General features: G+C 36.9%; 2 protein-coding genes across 2 annotated transcripts; one reads left to right on the top strand and one right to left on the bottom strand.

Moving 5' to 3' along the window:
• Positions 1 to 279: 279 nt before the first annotated feature.
• Positions 280 to 6,545, bottom strand: LOC107799111 (DNA replication licensing factor MCM6). Its single transcript, XM_016622189.2, has 18 exons — positions 6,285 to 6,545; positions 6,057 to 6,209; positions 5,848 to 5,973; positions 5,604 to 5,766; positions 4,629 to 4,822; positions 4,345 to 4,540; positions 4,076 to 4,153; positions 3,399 to 3,628; positions 3,200 to 3,314; positions 2,539 to 2,613; positions 2,312 to 2,452; positions 1,993 to 2,196; positions 1,747 to 1,908; positions 1,612 to 1,667; positions 1,348 to 1,487; positions 1,126 to 1,251; positions 744 to 874; positions 280 to 653 (listed from the first exon to the last, which is right to left on the bottom strand). The coding sequence occupies exons 1-18, from the start codon at positions 6,365 to 6,367 to the stop codon at positions 522 to 524; spliced, it is 2,505 nt and encodes an 834-aa protein (XP_016477675.1). The 5' UTR covers positions 6,368 to 6,545; the 3' UTR covers positions 280 to 521.
• A 6,361-nt stretch (positions 6,546 to 12,906) lies between these two features.
• On the top strand, positions 12,907 to 14,407 carry LOC107799103 (putative purine permease 4). The gene has a single exon (XM_016622178.2). The coding sequence runs from the start codon at positions 13,023 to 13,025 to the stop codon at positions 14,220 to 14,222; it is 1,200 nt and encodes a 399-aa protein (XP_016477664.1). The 5' UTR covers positions 12,907 to 13,022; the 3' UTR covers positions 14,223 to 14,407.
• Positions 14,408 to 21,549: the final 7,142 nt, after the last annotated feature.

Genomic DNA, 21,549 nt, shown 5'->3' on the forward strand with positions numbered 1-21,549 from the left:
TGCATGTGTCTTTATGTGTTTCCATCAACCCACCCTCTGTTACTCTCTCTCATAATATTTATACAAAGCATTTTTCTTACCCAATAATTTTTAACCGGAGTATCTAAGTTCTTGAAATATCCTGTAGAGTATTCCTCTAAAATGTTTAAGTAGAATTCTTTTGATCAGATTTTGACCTATACAAGTAGTTTAGACCATTAGAGTTAACATCAAAGCAGATTAATTTTTAGAATCCATGTTTGCCTTTTGCACGTCAGTTAATATTTCGAATAATAAAAGTGAAAACAAACACAAATAATATAGTACAGAAACCAATATCCCTTGCAACATTCTCAAGCTCAAGTACAGCTAATTTAACTGAAATTAGTTTGCCTCCGATAATCGCCCATTTCTACAAAGGGTGCAAGGCCTCAGCTTTTACAATAGAAAACACAATTTCCCCGTCCTAATTCTTGAGCTACTTTAGGCCTTTGAGCTCATACGGTTCCAGATTTTCAGAAGTTTTCAAGAATTCCAAATCATCAATCTACAACATAATTGGGAGCCACAGCCAAAATCCTGTCATTTCTGGATGATGTTTGCCTTCCACTTTCCTCGCCTGCTTGTCTCCCATCATCCACAACTATCAAATGGCCTTCTCTTCGTACCAAGCTCTGTCAACAACAAACATATGTTCCAAATATCAGTTGAGCATAAGAAAAATCAAGAAGACTAATGTACTGCATAAATATCTAAAGTGTTACCTCTATAATAGCTTTCACTTTTGTGACTTCAGCTGCTGCCTCTTCCATGGAGCTGTAGTTGTTCTTCTCGTTCTGCTGACTCACATACCACTGTATAAGATCTTTCTGCCTCATTCCAGCTAACCCAGTCCCTGCGGGTGTAAATGTCGTTGAGCATTCCAGATTCAACATAAGTAAAATGTCTTATGACTCGGATTATAACTGAAACGATGCTTTTCAAGCTTTTATTAATTGATCCTGCTGTTGTTATTTCTTGTTTCCTTTTCATTCTTTCCCATATATCATGTCACAATGAAAATTTAATGCAATCTAACACTACAACCCAAATTTTGCTGGCAACTCTAAGCAAAACATTCAGTAAATTTTTTGTGAGCTGATTTACCTTCTCTCGATACAGTCTCTTCATGCTGCCTCAGTCTCAGAACAAGAGCACGGGTGACTCTCTGGAAATACTCGTCGCTGATGATTAGTTTCTTTCCTTGCTTGCTTGTAGTTTCAGCGTCATTTTCTACAAAGGATAACCAAATCAAGATACAAGGACTCTCTGCATTATGAGAAAAGGATTCCCAAAATAAATGCACATGACCAATTGGATGTTACCTACCTGCATTCCCAGATACCGACTCAGTCGGAGCCCCAGTTGGTTGATTTTCCCCTTGACCAGTACCATTTTCAGTATTACCAACACCATCCTCGCGATTCTCATCTTGGAACTCAGACAGATCAATTTCACTTGACTCCACACTGCATAAAAAATTGAATTGTCCAGTTATCTACGCTAAATTGCATGTATATTTTCGTTCATAGCCATTTGGTGCATACATCAAGTTTTACATTTCATTGTGAGGTACTACGCATTCCTCCATACCTGATTATCGATGTCTTTAACAATCTCACTGCAATTCGTACATGACGTGGTTGCACCTATCCCAGAATACACAGTTCAGTGCATATATACAATGATTTACTAACAACCAACAAGAAAATTCAGCACTTCTCGCACCTGAATATCTAAATGACTTCGAGCAATAGCCTCCGAAAGTCTGATCAATGCCTCCAACTGCCTTACAGTCATGCGGTAGGCAACTCTACTCCCTGGAGCAGTGTCACCTCGACGTAAGACGACGTATGAATCCACCAATAACTCTCTAGCTTCAGCAGTTAGCTGGGTAATACAAAATTCTTTTCAATACAACCAAAAGAAATCAGAATGTACTACAACCTTGATAGACAAAGGTGCAAAACAGACCTTAGGTTTCAGTGTTTTTGCATAGGTTATGTAACGCTTCACTTGTGCAGTGCTAAAGGGAGGATCAACTGCATTTTCCCGCTTTTGGTGAACTCTCACAATGTGATGAGCAATATTGTAGTCTGTTTGATCGTCAGGGTCATCAATCATAACATATACCAAATCAAACCTTGAAAGGATGGCAGGAGGTAGAGCAACATTATACTGTACAAGCAAACAACATCATTAGACAAATAGACATGACGAGTGAAACATGTAAGAATGATGACAAAACCCAACAGCAGGAGGAAGTGTTAGTGGCAAGCACAATAATCGTCACCTTCAGAGGTTTTGTCTTATCATAGCGCCCACCAGTGGGGTTTGCTGCAGCTAAAATTGAAGTCCGGGCATTCAATGTTGCTTGTATACCAGCTTTAGTTATGCTTATTGTCTGTTGTTCCATTGCTTCATGAATGGCAACCTTGAGATGGCAGATATGTCCAGCATCAGAGGCAAACTTGCTGAAAAGTAAACAGAAATGCTGAAGAAATGGCACGAATTAAATACCTGATCTCTAACATCCATCTTGTCAAATTCATCAATACAACAGATACCGTTGTCTGCAAGCATCAGTGCACCAGCCTAAAATCATAAAGGCAGATTTATTAGGATATGGGGTAGAAATACAAGATGATAAAAAATAAACTGAAATGGAATCCAAATAAAGAAAATGGAAGAAGAATTAACTCAATAGTGTTCTGTCTAGAGAGATAACTCACTACCAGATATTAATTTGCATTGACTTCCCCCCCCCCCACCCCCCCAAACAAAAAAAGCAAGAAATTCACATTGATGAAGTAAAAGGGCAGCCGGTGCACAAAGCATCCCGCGTTTACGCAGGGTTCGGGGAAGGGCTACACCCTCTGATGCAAGCACCAATGGCTGACATCAGAATAAAATATATTCAGATATTTTGATTAAGTGTAGAATAAAATATATTCAGATACATCAATAGCTTGGATTCTAGGAAGTCATTAGATCTCATCACGCCAACATCAGAATCTAGACGAGCTTCGTGCACTTGGGACTGCAGATAACATAGTCACAGGCCACTATTCCATGTCACTACAGGTGACAACTTTTTAGACTTCTCAATGCATCTAGCTTATATTATGCTCTCTATAATAAACTATCCAACTTTGTGACAAAGTAAAAAGTTGCATACTACCTCAATACAGAATTCTCCAGTTTCTGGTTCTTTGGCCACTGTTGCTGTCAACCCAGCAGCAGATGAGGATTTCCCTGAAGTATAGACAGATCGAGGAACCAGACCTGATGTGTATCTAGGCAATAGATGAAGTAGCAGAAGTTAGTCCTTTGCCAGGAGACAAGGAAAAAGAAAAAAAAAGGAAGAGAAGAAAGCACACTTGAGGAACTGAGATTTTGCACAGCTAGGATCCCCAACAATGCAAACATTGATGTCCCCTCTTAAATTAATGCCTTCGTGAGTAAACTTGTGAACACCACCCAAAAGCATGAGCAGTATTGCCCTCTTGATATCTGGGTGACCAAAAACAGTTGGAGCAATGCTCTCAACAAGCTTATTGAAAAAATCCGGAGTATTCCTCATTCGTTGGATGTCATCTAGCTCTTCAGCCTGCCAATAGAGTGATCAACCAAAGCTGACTCAGCCAAGCATACTAAAACGTTGACATGCACATGACTACAAGCAAAGGGAGCTTTCAAACTCCAATGCAGTTGTTACATATTCATGGACGGCCACAGCCTCTTATTCGCACAAGGACGAGGCTAAGTAACTAAGTGTGATCCGACAACCCTTCTCCCCCTCCCCAAAATATATGACAATTGTGTGTGCGTGTGTGCATATATATATATATATAGACACACACACATATGTTTACTACGGATGTGTCGAAAAATATGCAAAGTTCTAGAGCACAAAGACTTGGATAGTCTTCCCAATGGTGATTGCCTTTATGAACCCTATAAAAACTGTGAAACTATGTATACTGAAATATATGCCAGATACTCTACTTATGTTTTTTGATAGATGAAAAGTGAAAATGACAAATGAAAGACCAACCATGAACTGTGGATTGTCATCTTCATCAACATCTCTTCTCCTATTTCTGATGTCATTGTCCCTTCGGCCATCACATATCTGGGTGAAAGAGATGCATCCAATATCAGTATGTTAGATGTAGTAAAGAGTAGAAGTAGGGACTGCATTTGCAAACAAATAGTACACTCATTCAACTTCAAATAGGTCCAAATTTAATAATCACCAAGGAGATGCTCCTTTATGGGTCCCAGTCAGAAATAGAAGTTAACTAATTCCAAAGTGTCACTAACCTGAACAGAGTTGGCAATAAAGGCTAATCGATATGAGAGGTCCCTGACACCCAAGGCCCTAAGGCCCTTCACACCTTCTTGACCACCGGTGGCATTCCTTCGCTGAGATGCATCTCGGCGACTTTCAGCTCTCTCCCCAGGAGAAGCAAGTGCAAGTAGGTCAGGTATCACTACAACAGTACCAGTAAATATGACCCTGCAACAGAGTAGGCACACCAATGAGAATGCAACATATCCAACTTAAGTACTAGGTTTATCCACCGGTATAGAGTGATTGTACTTACGTGTCACCTGCCCTGGCTTGTTCCACAATGTCATGGCGTAGAATGACATCAAGTGATCTCGGAAGGGACCCCGCTGGTATCTCCTTGGAGGTCTCCTGCATTCGCACCCTCTGCCAGTCTGCAAATTTGCTCTCTTGTCTAAGTAGTGCCCACCTTGCTTTGTTTTGACATGTTGCATTCATGCAAATTATGGGCTACAAAGACAAAAAATAGACAAAAAAAAAAGTCAAAAGACGTTAACAAGTACTAGTAAAACAGTAGACATGGAGGAATAAGCACTGGATAAGTCAGTGCTTGGTCACAAAGCCTATTCTGATTACTTCAGCCAATATTCAACTTGGCAATGTTGTTATTCTGAGATATTAAATTTTGGTATCGGAAGGCAAAATAGTTTTTTCTTTTCTTTTTCATTGAATGAGATAAGTTTCCATTATGCTTTTTTTGTGTGGTAACTATGAACAATTTTATTAATTACCAAGTAAGGCTATACAAATCCAGCAAAACAAAACTCAGTCTGCTGATCTATCTATAAGTCAAGAAAGACACCTATAAAGAACTATCTTGGCTTTCAGGAAGACTATGGCACACCTACTAGCGAGGGTTTCCATTTCTCTCTAAAGTAGCAGTCACTCCTAACTCAAGCCACACCTATAAACTCATTTCCATTATGCTTTTCATTAGGAAAGAAACGAATAACCTCTCCATCATTGATGGCATCCACAAATAACAAGGCCAAATATTATACTACCAAAAACTAGTGGCGAAACCACAGATTCTGACAAGGGTATTCAAGAAAATCCAAAAATGCAATACCTGGAATTTGAACCTGTATTTATCTATGTTAAAGGAGGTTCAAAAATTTTAATATGCATAAAAATTATTGCTTTTACCCTATTTAAGTAGTATAACTTTCAGTCACTACCAGCAGCAATAAAATGACAATCTTATAAACAAATGATCGAATAGGAAATAAACCTCGGTATATTTGAATTGCTGTTCAACATTCTTGATTACTGTTCCACAGTCCAAGCATTTGAAGGTTCCCTGCAGAAGCTCTGGTCGGACCTCACTGGTACGGGTTACCACTCCAGTTACCGACACCAATTTCCCTATCTCTGCTGTAGTCAATTCTCTCAATCTGGGCCCAATTTCCCCAAATTAGCTAAATGCAATTAATCAAGAGCACATAAAAAGGGAACAGAATGATAATGAAGTGAACCTCTTAATCAAGGGGAGATTGTAAAAGGCAACATTGATGTCCTTATTAGGATTATCATCAGTGATGAAAGTAGGCTTCCGTTCCATCACGAATCTCTTGCACGCATTTTTCAGATAGGATTCGAATCTACAAGGAAATTCGAAGTTTGAGTTATTTTTATTTTTACTTAAGATACACACTGAAAAAAGGAAAAATAAAAAATAAAATACCTGAGAAACTCATCGGAGATGGCTTTTTGGAGAATATCATTGAAGCGCATAACATGTGAGAAATCAATGAACATGGTATTGGACTCATTAGGTCTCATGGCTTCTATCTCCGACTCGTAAAATGACTCACGCGAGTTGGCATCCACTCGAAAACTGATAGCACAATGTCAGATCCAGAAAGACAAAAAGGGGAGAAAATGTGAAAAAACAAATAAAAACTGAAACAACCTCTTAAGGAACTCCAAGAAGATGTTTTCGACACGGACGGCTTTCTCGTCGACGAAGTACCCACCACCGCCATAGCTGTCCATTTTTTGATATCTCAAGGGAAGATCAAAAAGCAAAATGAAAGTTCCACAGAGAGATAGAGAGAGAGAGAGACAAAATAGATACGGAGACGACGAGGGGTTTGGCGGGAAAACTAATATAGGCCGCCGCTCTTATGCTCTCGAGTTCCCGCCAAATTAATCCTACGCCGTGCGCCACACCACTCGCATCATGTGGGCTTTCGGGCCCTTTTAAGCTCTCCAAAGCCCAAACCAGTCGTAAACACGAAGGCACTCTCACGGCAAGAAAAGTCTTGCCCACCTATTCAAGAGGAGAGATTGACTTATTTCATACTTTTTAAAATGGCAAAGATTTAACTTATAAGGAATGGCTAAAACTATTTATATTTCTAAACATTATATGGTCTGTCAAAATGCGTGACGATGGAAAAATTTTCACTTGTCGTTGAACTCTATCCTTTTATTCCTATTGTTGTTGAACTGATCTTTTTCTTTTTTTAGAATATTGCTAGTTATATAATGCGTGGTATTGGGAAATCACCATATGCATTTTAAATGTAAGGATACTTTTTGAAATTAGAGAAATACAAAAATTAGTTGTCTCTGAGAATATTATTGTTTTCTTCTTCGACTTTATTTGACGGAGGGGATTATAATTTTAGATCTTCAACAAACAATCTAGGCATGGGTTGGCATAAGTTTTAACATCTTACATGAGTTTAACAACAAAAGACACGTGTAAGAGATAGCTGCAAATAATCTAATACGTACTTAATTAAAGTTAATCCACATTATTGGTTTCCACATTTCTCATGAAGTCAGAAGTAATATTGTTGAATTAGCTTTCCAATATTTGTATATAGTTTCACACCTTCCTTCATTCCTAGCCTTAATCAATACAGCGGTGAAACTAGGAATATCTGATATTTGGTGTATATACATGTTATAAAGTTTTTCTGACACCTTTAAAATATGTTAATAAGTGTAAACAATAATGTGTACTTACGAATATGAGAATGAACACATCAACAATTAGCTTTGATCAATGCGAAAGAACATGAGCTTCCAATTTTAAATTTTTAAAGGTAAGGAGTGGCATATTACTTCAACACCTCTATAAATATTTTTATCCACATTATGATATATATGTGAAAAATAGACATCTCAGAGACTCAGACTTCTACGCCTAATTTTGAACTGTCGCTATTAATTAGCAAGAATTTTGTTGTGTAATCAGTAGAATTGTGAAGATTAGCGGCTTGGCCATTTGAATGCTTGTGGGATATACGGTTATTTATTGAGGAACTAATCCACGTGTTATGCAGTCCAAGTGAGATTTAAAGCTGAACTATTTAATCAATGATGCCTCAACTTTTATCTAGAAATTAAGTGCCCGTTTGGATTAGCTGATTTGAAGTAGCGTTTAAGTATTGAAATTGATTTAATAAAGGGAAATTACCAGCTATGTCCATTTATAGATAGCTCATTACAAAAATTGACCAATTGATAAAATATTACTAATATTAGCCAAATTAGTCAATTAGCTATTTGTAGCAAAAAAATATCAAATTTTTGCTTTGTTTTGAGTGGGTGTTATTAGAATAGATTGGGCACAACTTAAGGAGCTTGAATCTCATTTTTGGGATGATTTGGTGAAGTTTTGAGGTGGTTTGAATTGAAAATTCGGTAAAAACTGAACATGAAAAAAATGATATGTGTATCATACTGTGTATCACATATATATCATATTTGTATCTATTGTGCATCACATGTATATCCATGTATATCTGTGTGTGAGATACATGCGTGATACATGTTTGATACATGTGTCGCAGAAAACCTTTTTGAACTCGATTTACTTACGAATTTTGATACAAAACCAGTCCAAATCACCTCCAATCTTCCTCAAATTTTGTATATTGACTTATCTATATATTTTTAATGAATTTCAAATATACCCATTGAAAAAGTTCCTTTTTTGTTTAGATTTTTGGAATATTGTATATATTTTTTGTATTTCATCATAGCTGATAGTCGAGACACACTCCATGATGATATTAACAAATTTCACTAGCATTCCAAACTCCAACAAGACCATTCGCAGAAAATCCCACTCGACAGTATCATATGCTTTCCTGATGTCTACTTTCACTAGACACCTGGGGGCATTCCTTTTTCTATTATAACCTTTGACTAATTCATGGGCCACAATGACATTATCCAAGATGTTCCTTCCTGCAATAAAAACTGGTTGCGATGGCCGTACAATTTTGTCCACCGCTAGTTTAAGTCTGGTAGTGATCACCTTGGCTATCAGTTTATACAATGTTGTGCAACATGCAATAAGCCTAAATTCCTTGACATAGGTGGGGTTTGAAAATTTTGGCACTTAAGTAATGATTGTGTAGTTGATCTCTTTAAGGATTTTACCAGTCTCAAAGAATTGTAGTGTAGCCTTACTAACATCTTTCTCCCACTATGTCCCAATTTGCTTTGAAGAATTCAACATGGAATTCCCCCTCCCCTTCCCCCCTTCCCCCGAGGGGAGGGGGGCTTTGTCAGCTGGTAAATCATTCAGAGCCTGAAGTATTTCCTCTTTCATCACTAGCTTGATCAGACCTTGTTGATCCTCCTTATTGAGGCAATATCCATCCTTTGCTATGGTACTGTTTAGGCATGACATTTCACTGGCCTTCGTACCCAATAACTCATGGAAGATTTGAATGAACTCTTGCTGAACTTATGCCTAATCAGAAACTAGTAAAAATGTTGGTCAAACTAAAAGTCTTATAAACTGAAAAATCATAAGTTGGGGTGACTAACTTATGACTTATGTCTGATTTTAGCTTATAAGCACTTGGAGCGTCTACCAAACGCGTAGATAAGTTAAAAGGTGCTTATAAGCCAGTTTAATAGCTTATAAGCTTAGTCAAACTCCCTCTTAGAGGGTGTTTGGCTAAGCTTATAAGCTGGTCAAACTAGCTTATAAGCACTTTTCGGCTTATCTACGCGTTTGGTAAAGTTAAAGTGCTTATAAGCCATGTGCTTATAAGTCAAAAACAAGCCAAAAGCCATAAGCTGGTCACCCCAACTTATGAATTTTTAGCTTATAAGCACTTTAAGTTTGACCAAGATTTTTACTATTTTATCCTTAAAATATTTCTTTTTAGAACAAAACTCCTACATCGATACTTACTGCCTCAAGTATTTTTTCAACCTACCCCCCTCCCCCCGCCTCTTCAAGTTTGCAATTCTAATTGACTATTTAAGATAAGCAAATTCTTTATTACTTTGCATATTTGTATCTATGTGGTTGTGTATTAATCTTTGAACTGTATGTAATAGATGAGAATTTATCAACTTTTAAGTGTTGTGGTGATGAAGATAGTGTTTGTTTCTCTTCAAATATTTTGTCCTATTTAGGTTTATTTTGTATTGAGAAACTTTGTCAATTTATTAATTATTATAACTTATGATTATATGCTTATCATTAAATAAAATATATCTATCATAAAAATTATCTTATCTAAGCACAGTTGTATTTAAAATAAAATAACAAATAGAATATTTTGTATTTTGAATCGATATGGCATCTAAAATTTTGAAGAAATTACGCCCTTATAAGTGTAAACATTTCTAAGGTTATTTAAGTCATTTTAATAGAAAAAGAGCTTATCATCACTTTTTAATCAATTACTCCAGCAACTTATTATCAATTTCAGCACTTGTATCTAAACACGTAACTGCTTATTTATTAAAGGAAAACTTACACAAATGTCCCAAATAAATCTCAACTTACCAATCTCTAGCCATTAATTATAGACTTACCAAAACTAGCTAACAAAAATTGAAAAACCAAATAATAGGGTTCTTTCTCTCAAAGAATCACATGCAAAAATTACCTTATATATTTTTAAGCGTATATAAGGTAACAATACTAGATACAAGACGGAAAGGAAATTTAAATAGTATGACACAACATTGTCACTAGCTAACTTAGATAAAAAACCTACCAGACTAGTCTCACAACGGTACGAAGTAAGGCAAAGATTCAACTACCTCCTAACCTATAACGCTAATACTCGACCTCCACATCTTCCTATATCAATTGTCATTTCCTCGAAAATCTAAAGCCTCGCCATGTCCTGCCTCATCACCTCTCCTCAATACTTCTTCGGCCGCCCTCTACCTCTTCTTGTGCCCTCCACAACCAGTCGCTCACACCTCCTTACCGGGGCAACTAAGCTCCTCCTCTGTACATGCCCGAACTATCTAAGCTTCGCTTCGTGCATCTTGTCATCGATGGGAGCCACACGCACCTTCTCCCGAATATCATTGTTCATACTCTTATCCATCCTAGTGTGCCCGCACACCCACCTCAACATCCTCATCTCTGCTACTTTCATATTCTGGATATGTGAGTTTTTAACAGGCCAACACTCAGCCCCGTACGTACATCATGGCCGGTCTAACTACCGCATTATAGAACTTACCTTTGAGTATCGGTGGAACTCTGTTGTCACACAGGACTCCAGATTCTAACCTCCACTTAATCGATTTTATCCCAATGTGGTGTGTGACATCCTCGTCGATCTCCCCTCCCCCTGAATAACCGACCCAAGGTACTTGAAGTTGCCTCTACTTGGGATGACCTGTGAGTCAAGCCTCACATCCACGCCCAGTTCCCCCCGCTCAGTGCTGAATTTACACTCTAGGTATTCCGTCTTCGTCCTGCTCAGCTTGAAACCCTTAGACTCAAGAGCCTGTCTCCAAACCTCTAGCCTCTCGTTAACACCAACTTGCGGCTCATTAATCAGAACTATGTCATCGGCGAATAGCATGCACCATGACACCTTCCCTTGAATATGGTGTGTTAACGCTTCCATCACCGGGGCGAACAAGAAAGGAAACCCAAATTTGAAACGGGAGAAATGAATACAATAAATCCGCTTTGTCCTCTTCTTTTAAGAGACACGAAGAATCTCTGTGGATGGGATCAGTGCTAGTAGTTGTGATAGTATTAATGCAACGAAGGAACGACAAGTCATAGAGACTATAGTGATATAGTATATAGGTAGGTTATAAGAGAGAAAGAGAGACATGTTCAGATGGTAAAACTGACAACTACTGAAAATATGTGGGCTTTTAAAACTGATCAGGAGAAAGGCAGCGTAAGAAATGGCAGAAGAGAAGACGAACTGGTCAATGCTAATCCACAACATAAACTACCAGATTCAGCCGTTTCATTTTGGGTAAAACGATTTGCCCTCTTTTTCTTTCTGTTTTGTACCTCTCATTCTCTGACGTTATATTTAATTAATTTGTCTCTCCCCTCTTCATGCATGCTAGTAGAATTAGACTTATTGAACTAAAAAGTGGTAGGGCCGTGCCCGAAGCATTGTACGTTCAAATAAGGTTCGGGAAAGGTCCTCCTCCAATGCTCCAATGGAGTAATGATGTAGACAGTCTACCCAGACGCAAGCATCAATGACTAATTTCACAGTACGAACTCATGACCTATAAATCACACAAAGATAATTTTACCAATTCTCCTAACACTAACCTTCAGAATTATACTTATTGAACTGAATTCACATAAAATGCAATCTTTATGGAACATGTGGAAAAACTTTGCACGTGGCTATAAGAGGGCAAAAACGGAATTTTCATGGGTGCACGCGAAATATAACAGTGATTTCTTGTCAGGGTACAGAAGGGGAGCGTTAGCATAACTGGTAAATTTTTTGCTATGTGACCAGAAGGTCACGAGTTCGAGTAATGTAAGACTGTATATAATAGACTCTTGTGGTACTACCCTTCTTCGGACCTTGTGTATAACGGGAGCTTAGTGCACCGGGCTGTCTTTTTTCTTATCAGGTATGCTTTATTTTTTGGTTTTATATATAGCCAAAAAATATCAACAAACGGATTGCTTTGTTTTGTATTTTAAGTGTGTTTAATAGTCGAAACGATGTCATTTTTTGGGAAAAAAATACTCCTCCAATTGGTGACTAAAAACTATTTTTACAAAATTTATATATTAAAGATTAATAATAATATTAATAAAATAAATTGTATTTTGATTAAATTTATATATGAAAGATTGATAAGAGTAATAATGTCTAAATGATGATTTGAGCAAATTAAATAATATGAAATTTAATTTAATTTAAAATAGTTATAAAAGAATAATTTCCGTCCGTATTCATCTTCAATTTGGTGGAGACCAACCACCAAGATATGACTTCCTTGTGAAAAATATTTTGCAATAAAATAACTTCCGTCATACTTAAATTAAATTCTTATTGAGTTTAAAGCTTTTAATAACTCGTAAATAAAAGTCAATATTTTTGATGTAATTTAACCTATTATCACTAGAACTTTCTATTAGTCATCATTTTACAGATTATTAATCCAGCTTAATTACCGTATGAAATTATTTACAATTAGTTTTAGTGACTTTATAATTTAATAGTTTTCACACCTTTTTTTGTGAAATATTTTAAATGATCAGTATATAAAAGAGTCGTATCTTTTTAATACCTAACCTCACTGCTCTCTAGCTACTCATTGTAAAAAGGTATCCACTCATCCGTCGCACCTCACAACACAAACACACAGATTCTTTCATCTTTTCTCGCCGCTTCAAATTCTCAATTCTTCCTTTATTTAGCAGTCCATGGAGTTGTCATCAGTTCAACAACCACCAGCTCTTAACCAACACCGACAGGAGCAAGAGCAAGATGATGAGGCTGCAGCAAGTTTTAGCAGATCACTGGTGAAAATGCATGATAAGGAACAAGAAACAGGGCGTAACCGTTACTACATGATTTTGTTGGGAATCAACTACATGTGTCTCTTTGTTGGTTCTGTCTCATCAAGTTTGCTTTCAAAATTCTACTTCAATCACAAAGGTGGCAGCAGATGGGTTTCCACTTGGGTACAATCTGCTGGCTTTCCTCTTCTTCTCTTCCCAATTTACCTCTTCAAAATTTGTACCGATAGAAAACCATTCACTGGCTTCACCCCTAAAATCTTGTGCCTCTCCATTTGCATCGGCTTTTTTTTAGGTATCAACAACCTTCTCTTTTCTTGGGGAAATTCTTATCTTCCCGTTTCGACAAATTCTCTTGTTTTGTCTACTCAGCTAGCCTTCACTCTCATCACTTCCGTGATTATCGTCAAGCAAAAAATCACGTTTGCAAATTTGAACTGCGTGATTCTACTTACTGTTAGTTCAGTGCTCTTAGCCTTAGGTTCAAGCCACGACAAGCCACGTGGCTTGACAAAGGGAAAATACTTTATAGGATTTTTCTCAACTGTGGGTGCGGGATTGTTATTCGCTCTTTATCTCCCAATCATGGAGAAGATATACCGAAAAGTTTACTGCTACGCTATGGTTGTAGAAATGCAGCTGGTGATGGAGATGGCGGCGACGGCGTTAGCTACCGTCGGAATGGCGGCAGGCGGCGGTTTCTCGGAGATGAAGACGGAGAGCATAAAAGTGTTCGATTTGGGTGCAAAGGCTTACTGGCTGACGGTGGGGTTTAATGTGGTGACGTGGCAGTTGTGCTTCATGGGTACTGCCGGAATGGTGTTCTTAACGACGTCGTTGGCCGGAGGTGTGTGCATGACGGCGTTAATGGGGATAAACGTGTTGGGAGGGGTGTTAGTTTACGGTGATCATTTTGGTGGACTTAAGGCAGTTTCCACTTTACTCTGCCTTTGGGGATTTTGTTCTTATATTTACGGCATTTATATCAAAACGAAAGAGCAAGAAAACCAGATGGACAGTTCAAATTCCAGAAAGAAGATGAGTATTGATCATCAACCTCATCAGTTCATGGAACTTGCAGAAGTTGTAACGCACAACTCCTGACCCTCATGCTGGTCACGTGCCAACTCTCTCTCTCATTGTTTTTGTTTTATTCGTTTTAAGGTGGTGTGTTGATAAAAAAAAATGTTTTAGGGTGAAGTCGTAATATTAAGTAGGGGCATCAATGAGTCAGTGACAAGTGTTTGTACTCATGTTAATTAATGGAAAAGTGAGGACTAAAAACTAAACTAATTGTTTTGGCTTATAACCAAGAAACAAGAAAAAAAATGAAAATATTGTTTCTTCTTTTGGTTGTTCATTGGTCTTATCACCAGCATAAATGACATCGCATCCACTTCCATGAGTTAAACAAAGGGACAAATTAAAGAGGATAGATATGTTTGAGGTGTAAGTTTATACTTATAGTGTAAGTTTATACTTATATGACAATTAAGTTTAAACTTGGGGGTCACTTCTTTTTTATTTTCCATGACATGATAAATTCAAACAATATATACTCTTCGTTTTATTTTATTTGGCGTAAGTTGACTTAGCATAAAATTTGATGTTAGAAAAAGATTTTTTTTAGAATTTTTAGTCTTAAATAATTTATAATATAATTTTAAATTCGCGCTCTTAAATATGTCATAATATTTATATAACTAAAAAAGCTTTTCAATAAAAAATATTGAAAGATATCATTCGTTTCGGAATAGGCTAATGAATAAATAGTGTCTAAGTAAAATAAAACCTACTTAGTATCACATGTGATAATCAACTCAAAAGATCCTAATTTGCACATCCAGGATTAACCCTTTAATCATTGCGCACAAGTTACAAATGCAAGCTCCAAATCCAAATATTTTAAATGATTTTGGAGACACACAATACTTTAATTTAATCATCATTAGTAATTAAGTACTACATTTTAATGGAATAAAACAAGTGGCACTTACATTTTTAAAAATTAAGGGGCAAGTGTTGCATCAACTTTGATCTTCCCTATCACGTTAAATATGTCATCTCTCCACGTCATTAAACATCGAAGAGTTACTTATTGCTTCTTGTTGTTGTTTTTTTTCTCTAAAGAAAAGAATCAATTTTGAAAAACAAACTGAAAAAAGGAAAGAAGTTTTAACAATTGTACGAACGAGCCTGGGTTATTCGGGAAAAAAGAAGAAATAACTGGTAATTGAAAAATAGCAGCAATTTCAAAAGTCATCGAAATTTAGTCACTTTTTTTATGTAAAGATAAAATCTGAAACAAAATATCCTTAAAAATCCGGAAAAATCTAACATAATATGCTAGAGTTCGAATTTTTTACATGAGATTCCAACATAATGTGCTGGAGTTCCAACATAATATCTGGAAATTTATACGCAGGAGCTCCATAGTATATTATGCTGTAACTTTTCGTGTTTCAACAAAACAATGGCTATTTTTCGATGACTTTGCAAACGTTGGCTATTTTTGATTACCAGTCTGAAAATTGACTGGCCCGTGCTATTTTTACGGCTATTTTGTAAGAGAATAGACATCATCAACAACAGCAACAACAACCCAGTATAATTCCACTTAGTGAGGTCTGGGGAGGGTAGTGTGTACGCATACCTTACCCCTACCCTGGAGTAGAGAGGCTGTTTCCAGTAGACCCTCGGCATCCTTCCCTCCAAGAACTTCCCACCTTGCTCTTGGGGAGACTCGAACTCACAACCTTTTGGTTGGAAGTGGAGGTTGCTTGCCATAAGAACAAACTAGTATTTTATTTAACTCAGTTCTCTCCTAGCTATTTTATAATAATATAGACTCGCGTAAGTCCATACAGGTGATTATTTGCAGATTATGTACGTGGTTTATTTATTGTTTCGTGCTTCCTGCTTTGGACTACTTGATTAACGAGGGAACAAGTACTGGACTTATATGCGCTAATTATGAATACAGAATACTAATTCATTAGCTATATATGCTAAAAAACGAAATGAAGATAATATGGTTTGTGATTGTGAGGAACGTGATTTTCCACCCTAATTATTTTTTGAATCTGCTGATATAGTCCCTATCCACTATTTCTAACACAACCTTTTCTTTTTCTTTTTTCCCGTCTCATAACGCAATTAATACTTCAAATGTTCAGTTGGCATGACATACGTGCCCTTAATGATCACTTAAACCATTTTTTGTGTCTAAAGTGGTGGATTGCCCTTATTTTTCTTTGCTCTGTCATAGAAGGGCAGTTTAGTATGCCTGCTCTTTTTGTCCAACACAATTAAGACACGTGTTTGGATATTATTCGATTATATATTATATCTATGATTCTATATAACAATAAAAAGAGCCATTTTCACTATGAAAACATTATATTGTGCATGCACTTAATAAAGCTTTAATTAAATTAGGACGACATATAAAAATTGTTTTTCTTAAAGCAGTATAGCAAATTGTACAAATCGGCAGGGGTGTGTTCTTTGATTTATATTGGGAAGGTAGCATCTGACATGAACTAATGTTTATGATCAAATGAAGACATTGCTCACTCTTTTGGACAGGTAAGACAAATATATGGATTTGTCGTTTATTCGTGGGAAAAAGATATTTCTCATTTTACCAATAGGATTAGGTCATTTCTTTATGCAGACACTTTTAATCAAAACGTCGTTACTTGGCCATTAAGATGAAGATTAATTGAGACTTGGCTCTTAATAAGGTGTATGATGATATGATTGCATTTACTCTCTTCTTTTTTTTATTGCTTTTAATCTTGTCTCATCTGATGCACAAACTTCTCTTTTTCATTTCGAACAGTAAGTAACCCTTTATTGCTCCATTGGCTAAACTTTTCTTCTCATAAGATTTCTTTTAAAGAAGATAGCCGGCAGGGGCAGCCAAACAACTGTTAAAAAGAATGAAGAAACAAAAATGTAAGCAATTACAATTAAAAGACTGAAAGCAACTTGTAATTGTGGTGGATTGTCTTCTGTTCTCTCTCTTTTTTTCACTTCATTTCTTAGTGTTAAAGTACTCATGTCGTGACGAAAAAGCATTACTCTCGATAAGTATGCATTTATTATGATCGCCTATTAGTGACTTGTTGCGGAAGAGCATGGGTTAACTAACACACAATCACACACAAAGCAAATAGAGAAGAAAAATCAACACAAGAATTTAACGAGGTTCGGCTAAGCCTAATCCTCGGGGCAAAAGCAGACAGAATTTTCCGCTATGAATGAGAAGAAAAGCACAACACAATCTCTAGAATCCCCAACTAAATCACTATATATAGATCCCAAATAGTCCCAAACCTATAAGAGAAAGGTTTCCCAATTTGACAAAGATAATAGTTTTTCTTTTCCCAAATCTTTTAGGACAATGGATTTTCATAAACCTATAGGGATTATGGGTTTCCTAAAAATACAAGGAAATAATTCAAGCCATAAAATAACAAATCTTCCATTTGGCTTGAATTCTCTTCATCAACAGGAATAACGCCTCTCTACCTTGTCCTCAGCCCTCGTGAGGGCTCTATTGAGTACTGCACATACCAATCAAGTCTAGGCAATGCCTAAACATGTTGGTTGCGACTGTCTTGGTCATCATATCAGTTGGATTATCATGTGTAGACACTTTCTCCATATTAACAACTCCTTTTGATATAATATCTCCAATAAAGTGATATCTGACTTCAATATGCTTCGTCTGCTCATGAAACATCTGATTCTTAGTAAGATGAGTAGCACTCTGACTGTCACAAACCACTAATATCTTCTTCTAAGTTAGTCTAAGATACTTACCATGCCTTGTAGCCAAATAGCCTCTTTCATTTCTTCCGTAGTTGCCATATAGTCAGCTTCTGTGGCAGACAAAGCAACAACAGACTGCAAAGTCGCCTTCTAACTGATGACACTACCAGAAAGAGTAAAGATATAACCTATCAGAGATTTTCTCTTATCTAAGTGCCCTGATAATCTGAATCGACATAGCCAACTTATAAGGATTCACTCAACTTGTCTTTATAAAAAGCCAAGCCTACGTCTACAGTACCCTTCGAATATTTCAAGATCCACTTCATCGACTACCAATGTTCTTTATTGGGACACGTCATGTACTACTCACAACACTAACAACATGTAAGATGTTACGGCGAGTGCAAACCATAGCATACATAATGCTACCTACAACACTCGAATATGAAACACTAGACATCTGCTCCATCTCCTAATCTATTTTTGGTGATATGTCTGCAGACAACTTGAAATGGGAAGCAAAAGGAATGGACACAGATTTAACACCTATCATATTAAATCTTTTGAGGACCTTCTCAATATAGGACCATTGGGACAACATCAGCTTTCCAACCCTTCTATCTCGAGTAATCTCCATCCCCAATATCTTCTTTGCAGCACCTAAATCCTTCATCTCAAACTCCTCACCTAGTTGCTTCTTCAATCGGGTAATATGTGACATGCTTTTAGCAGCAATAAGCATGTCATCCACATATAACAACAAATATACACGAGAACCATCTTCAAGCTTTTTTTAATACACGCAACTATCATATGCACTTCGAGAAAAAGCATTTTGAATCATGAATGTATCAAATCTTTTATATCATTACCTAGGCGACTGTTTCAGACCATATAAAGATTTGTTAAGTAAGAAAACATGATTTTTCTTATCGTGAGTAATGAATTCCTCGGATTGACTTATATAAATCTGCTCATCCAACACACCGTGCAAGAATGCAATTTTCACATCCAAATGTTCTAGCTCTAAGTTAGAAGAGCCACCAAAGCTAGTAAGACCCTGATAGAACTATGCTTTATCACTGGAGGAGAACACTTCATTGTAATCTATATCCTCCCTCTATGTAAAACCTTTAGCTACTAATATTGCCTTGTACCTTGATACTTCAACCCCTAGATCGCCCTCTTTTCTTTTGAAAATCCATTTGCAGTCTAGTACCCCCTGTCTCTTTGGTAATAGAACAAGCTTCCATGTCTGATTCTTATGAAGAGACTCAATCTCTTCACTCATAGCACCAACCCACTGATCTGCTTATGTACTAGAAATAGCTTCTTTATAGCTATTAGGCTCAAGCACATCAATGGTCTCTGCAACTGACAAAGCAAACTCCACAAAATTTGCATATCCAGGAAAATTACCATCAGCTACGTTTGCAATCTTTGTGGTGGATTGATCACTCTCTTCTCTCTGCCTGTTGCAATGCTATGTGGTTGTTGTTGCGCAGGTGCATCAATATTAACATCTTGATTAATATTTTGCACATCCTCTACTTCATCTACTTTAGAACTACTGGGCTGAGCTAATGGAGATTCAATTTCTAGCTTTATGCGGTCACTGACACCACGATCTGTTTCTGCTATTGCATTTCCCCTCTGACTGTCCAATGAGGCAGATTCATTGAATGTTACATCCCTACTAATAATTAGCCCTGGAGTTAAAAAGATCTGTGCACCACAACCTATAACCTTTCACTCCAGTTGTATACCCCAGAAATATGCACTTATTTGCCCTCGGCTCAAGTTTTTCATCCCTCACATGAGAATAAGCAGGACAATCAAATATCCTTAAAATTAAATAATCAGCAGGCCTACTAAACCATACCTCAAATAGAGTTTTGAACTCAATAGCTGTGGATGGAGATCTGTTGACCAAATAATAAGTTGTATTGAATGCTTCAGCCCAAAATCCTTGCTAACACATGAGTGTGAAAACATGCTTCGTGCCCTATCACAAAGTGTTCTGTTCATATGTTCTGCAACACCATTTTGTTGTGGTGTTTTGACACAAGTGCAGTGTCTCACTATGCCCTCTCTATTGTAGAAATTATCGAAATCAGAATTGCAGTATTCCAACCCATTGTCAATTCGAAGACACTTAACTTTTCTTTCCGTCTGTTTGTCAACCATCATCTTCTATTTGACAAATGTCAGAAATACCTCATCTTTTATTTTTAGAAAATACACCAACACCATCCTTGAGTAATAATCAATAAAAGTCATAAAATACCTAGTACCACTCTTGGAGGGAACTCTGTTTGGACCCTACAAGTCTGAATGTATATAATCTAACTTGTCTCTGGTCTTGTGCTCGGCCTTCTTGCTGAACTTTACCCTTATTTGTTTACCAAACACACAATGCTCACAAAAATTCAAAACTTGATTTTTGTGCCCATTTACCAAATTCTTCTTACTCAACAAAGACAATCTCTTATTACTCATATGACCAAGCCGCAAGTGCCACAACTGAGACTGATTCAGATCACTTTTCCTAGAGCTACAACAACTTCTTCATCAACTACACTGACTTGAAGATGATACAATTTGGAATGCAGTTTACCCTTCATTAGTACCTTGGAGCCTTTACACACTTTAAGTATTCCATTCTCGAAGTGAAACCTATACCCTTGATCATCTAAAGTCAAAAAAGATATCAAATTTCTCTTTATCCGAGGAACATACTAACACTCAATGTTTCTGATAATTCCATCGAACATTCTCAATATGATGTTACCAATCCCCTCTACTGGTAATGGATTATCTCCTCCCATATAGATAGTCTCATTCATTTGTTTGTATGTTGCAAACTAATTCTTGTGTGGAAACATGTGGAAAGTAGCACTAGAATCAAGAACCCAAGAATTGTGCTCGTGAGTAGAACTCACAGCACAGGCTTCCCCTACATAGTCACTATCATCAGAATTATTGCCATTGTCAATAATATTTGCCGAATTATCTATTTTCTGCTTCCATCTTTTCTTCTTCAGCTTAGGACAATCTCTCTTTTAGCGACCTTGCTCCCTGCACTCATAACAGTTTTGCTTCCTTGCTCTAGAGTTTGATCCAAGGGTTGACTTTTTCTGTTAAAGTTCTTTTGTTGTGTTCTTCCTCTACTCACAAGACCCTCGCCCTCAATTATGCTGTTCGAAAAACTCTTTTTTAACTCTTTAGATTTTAGTGCATTACTAACATCTTTCGATAAAATGTCGTCTTTCCCATATAGCAGCGTATCGGCAAAAGTATCATAAGACGGTGGTAAAGAACATAACACAATTAAGGCCCGATCCTCACTCTCAATTTTGATATCCACATTCTTCAGGTTCATTATAATTGAATTAAACTCATCAAGGTAAGTTCTAACAGGTGTACCTTCGTTTATATTGTATAACCTCTTTTTTAGGTAGAGGCGATTTGTTAGCGATTTCTTAGAATACAGTAAGACCCCGGAAAATTTCGCTAAGTAATTTAGGATCGCAAGGTGCCATGTAGGCTATTATAATATTTTATGTACTATTAACATGGTGGGCATCAATTGGATTTGGTAAATAAGTGTACAAGTCTTATGGTAAGTAATTTGGGGTCCAAGGAAAGG

The sequence above is a fragment of the Nicotiana tabacum genome, chromosome 3 (assembly GCF_000715075.1).
Source record: "Nicotiana tabacum cultivar K326 chromosome 3, ASM71507v2, whole genome shotgun sequence".
Lineage (NCBI taxonomy): Eukaryota > Viridiplantae > Streptophyta > Magnoliopsida > Solanales > Solanaceae > Nicotiana > Nicotiana tabacum.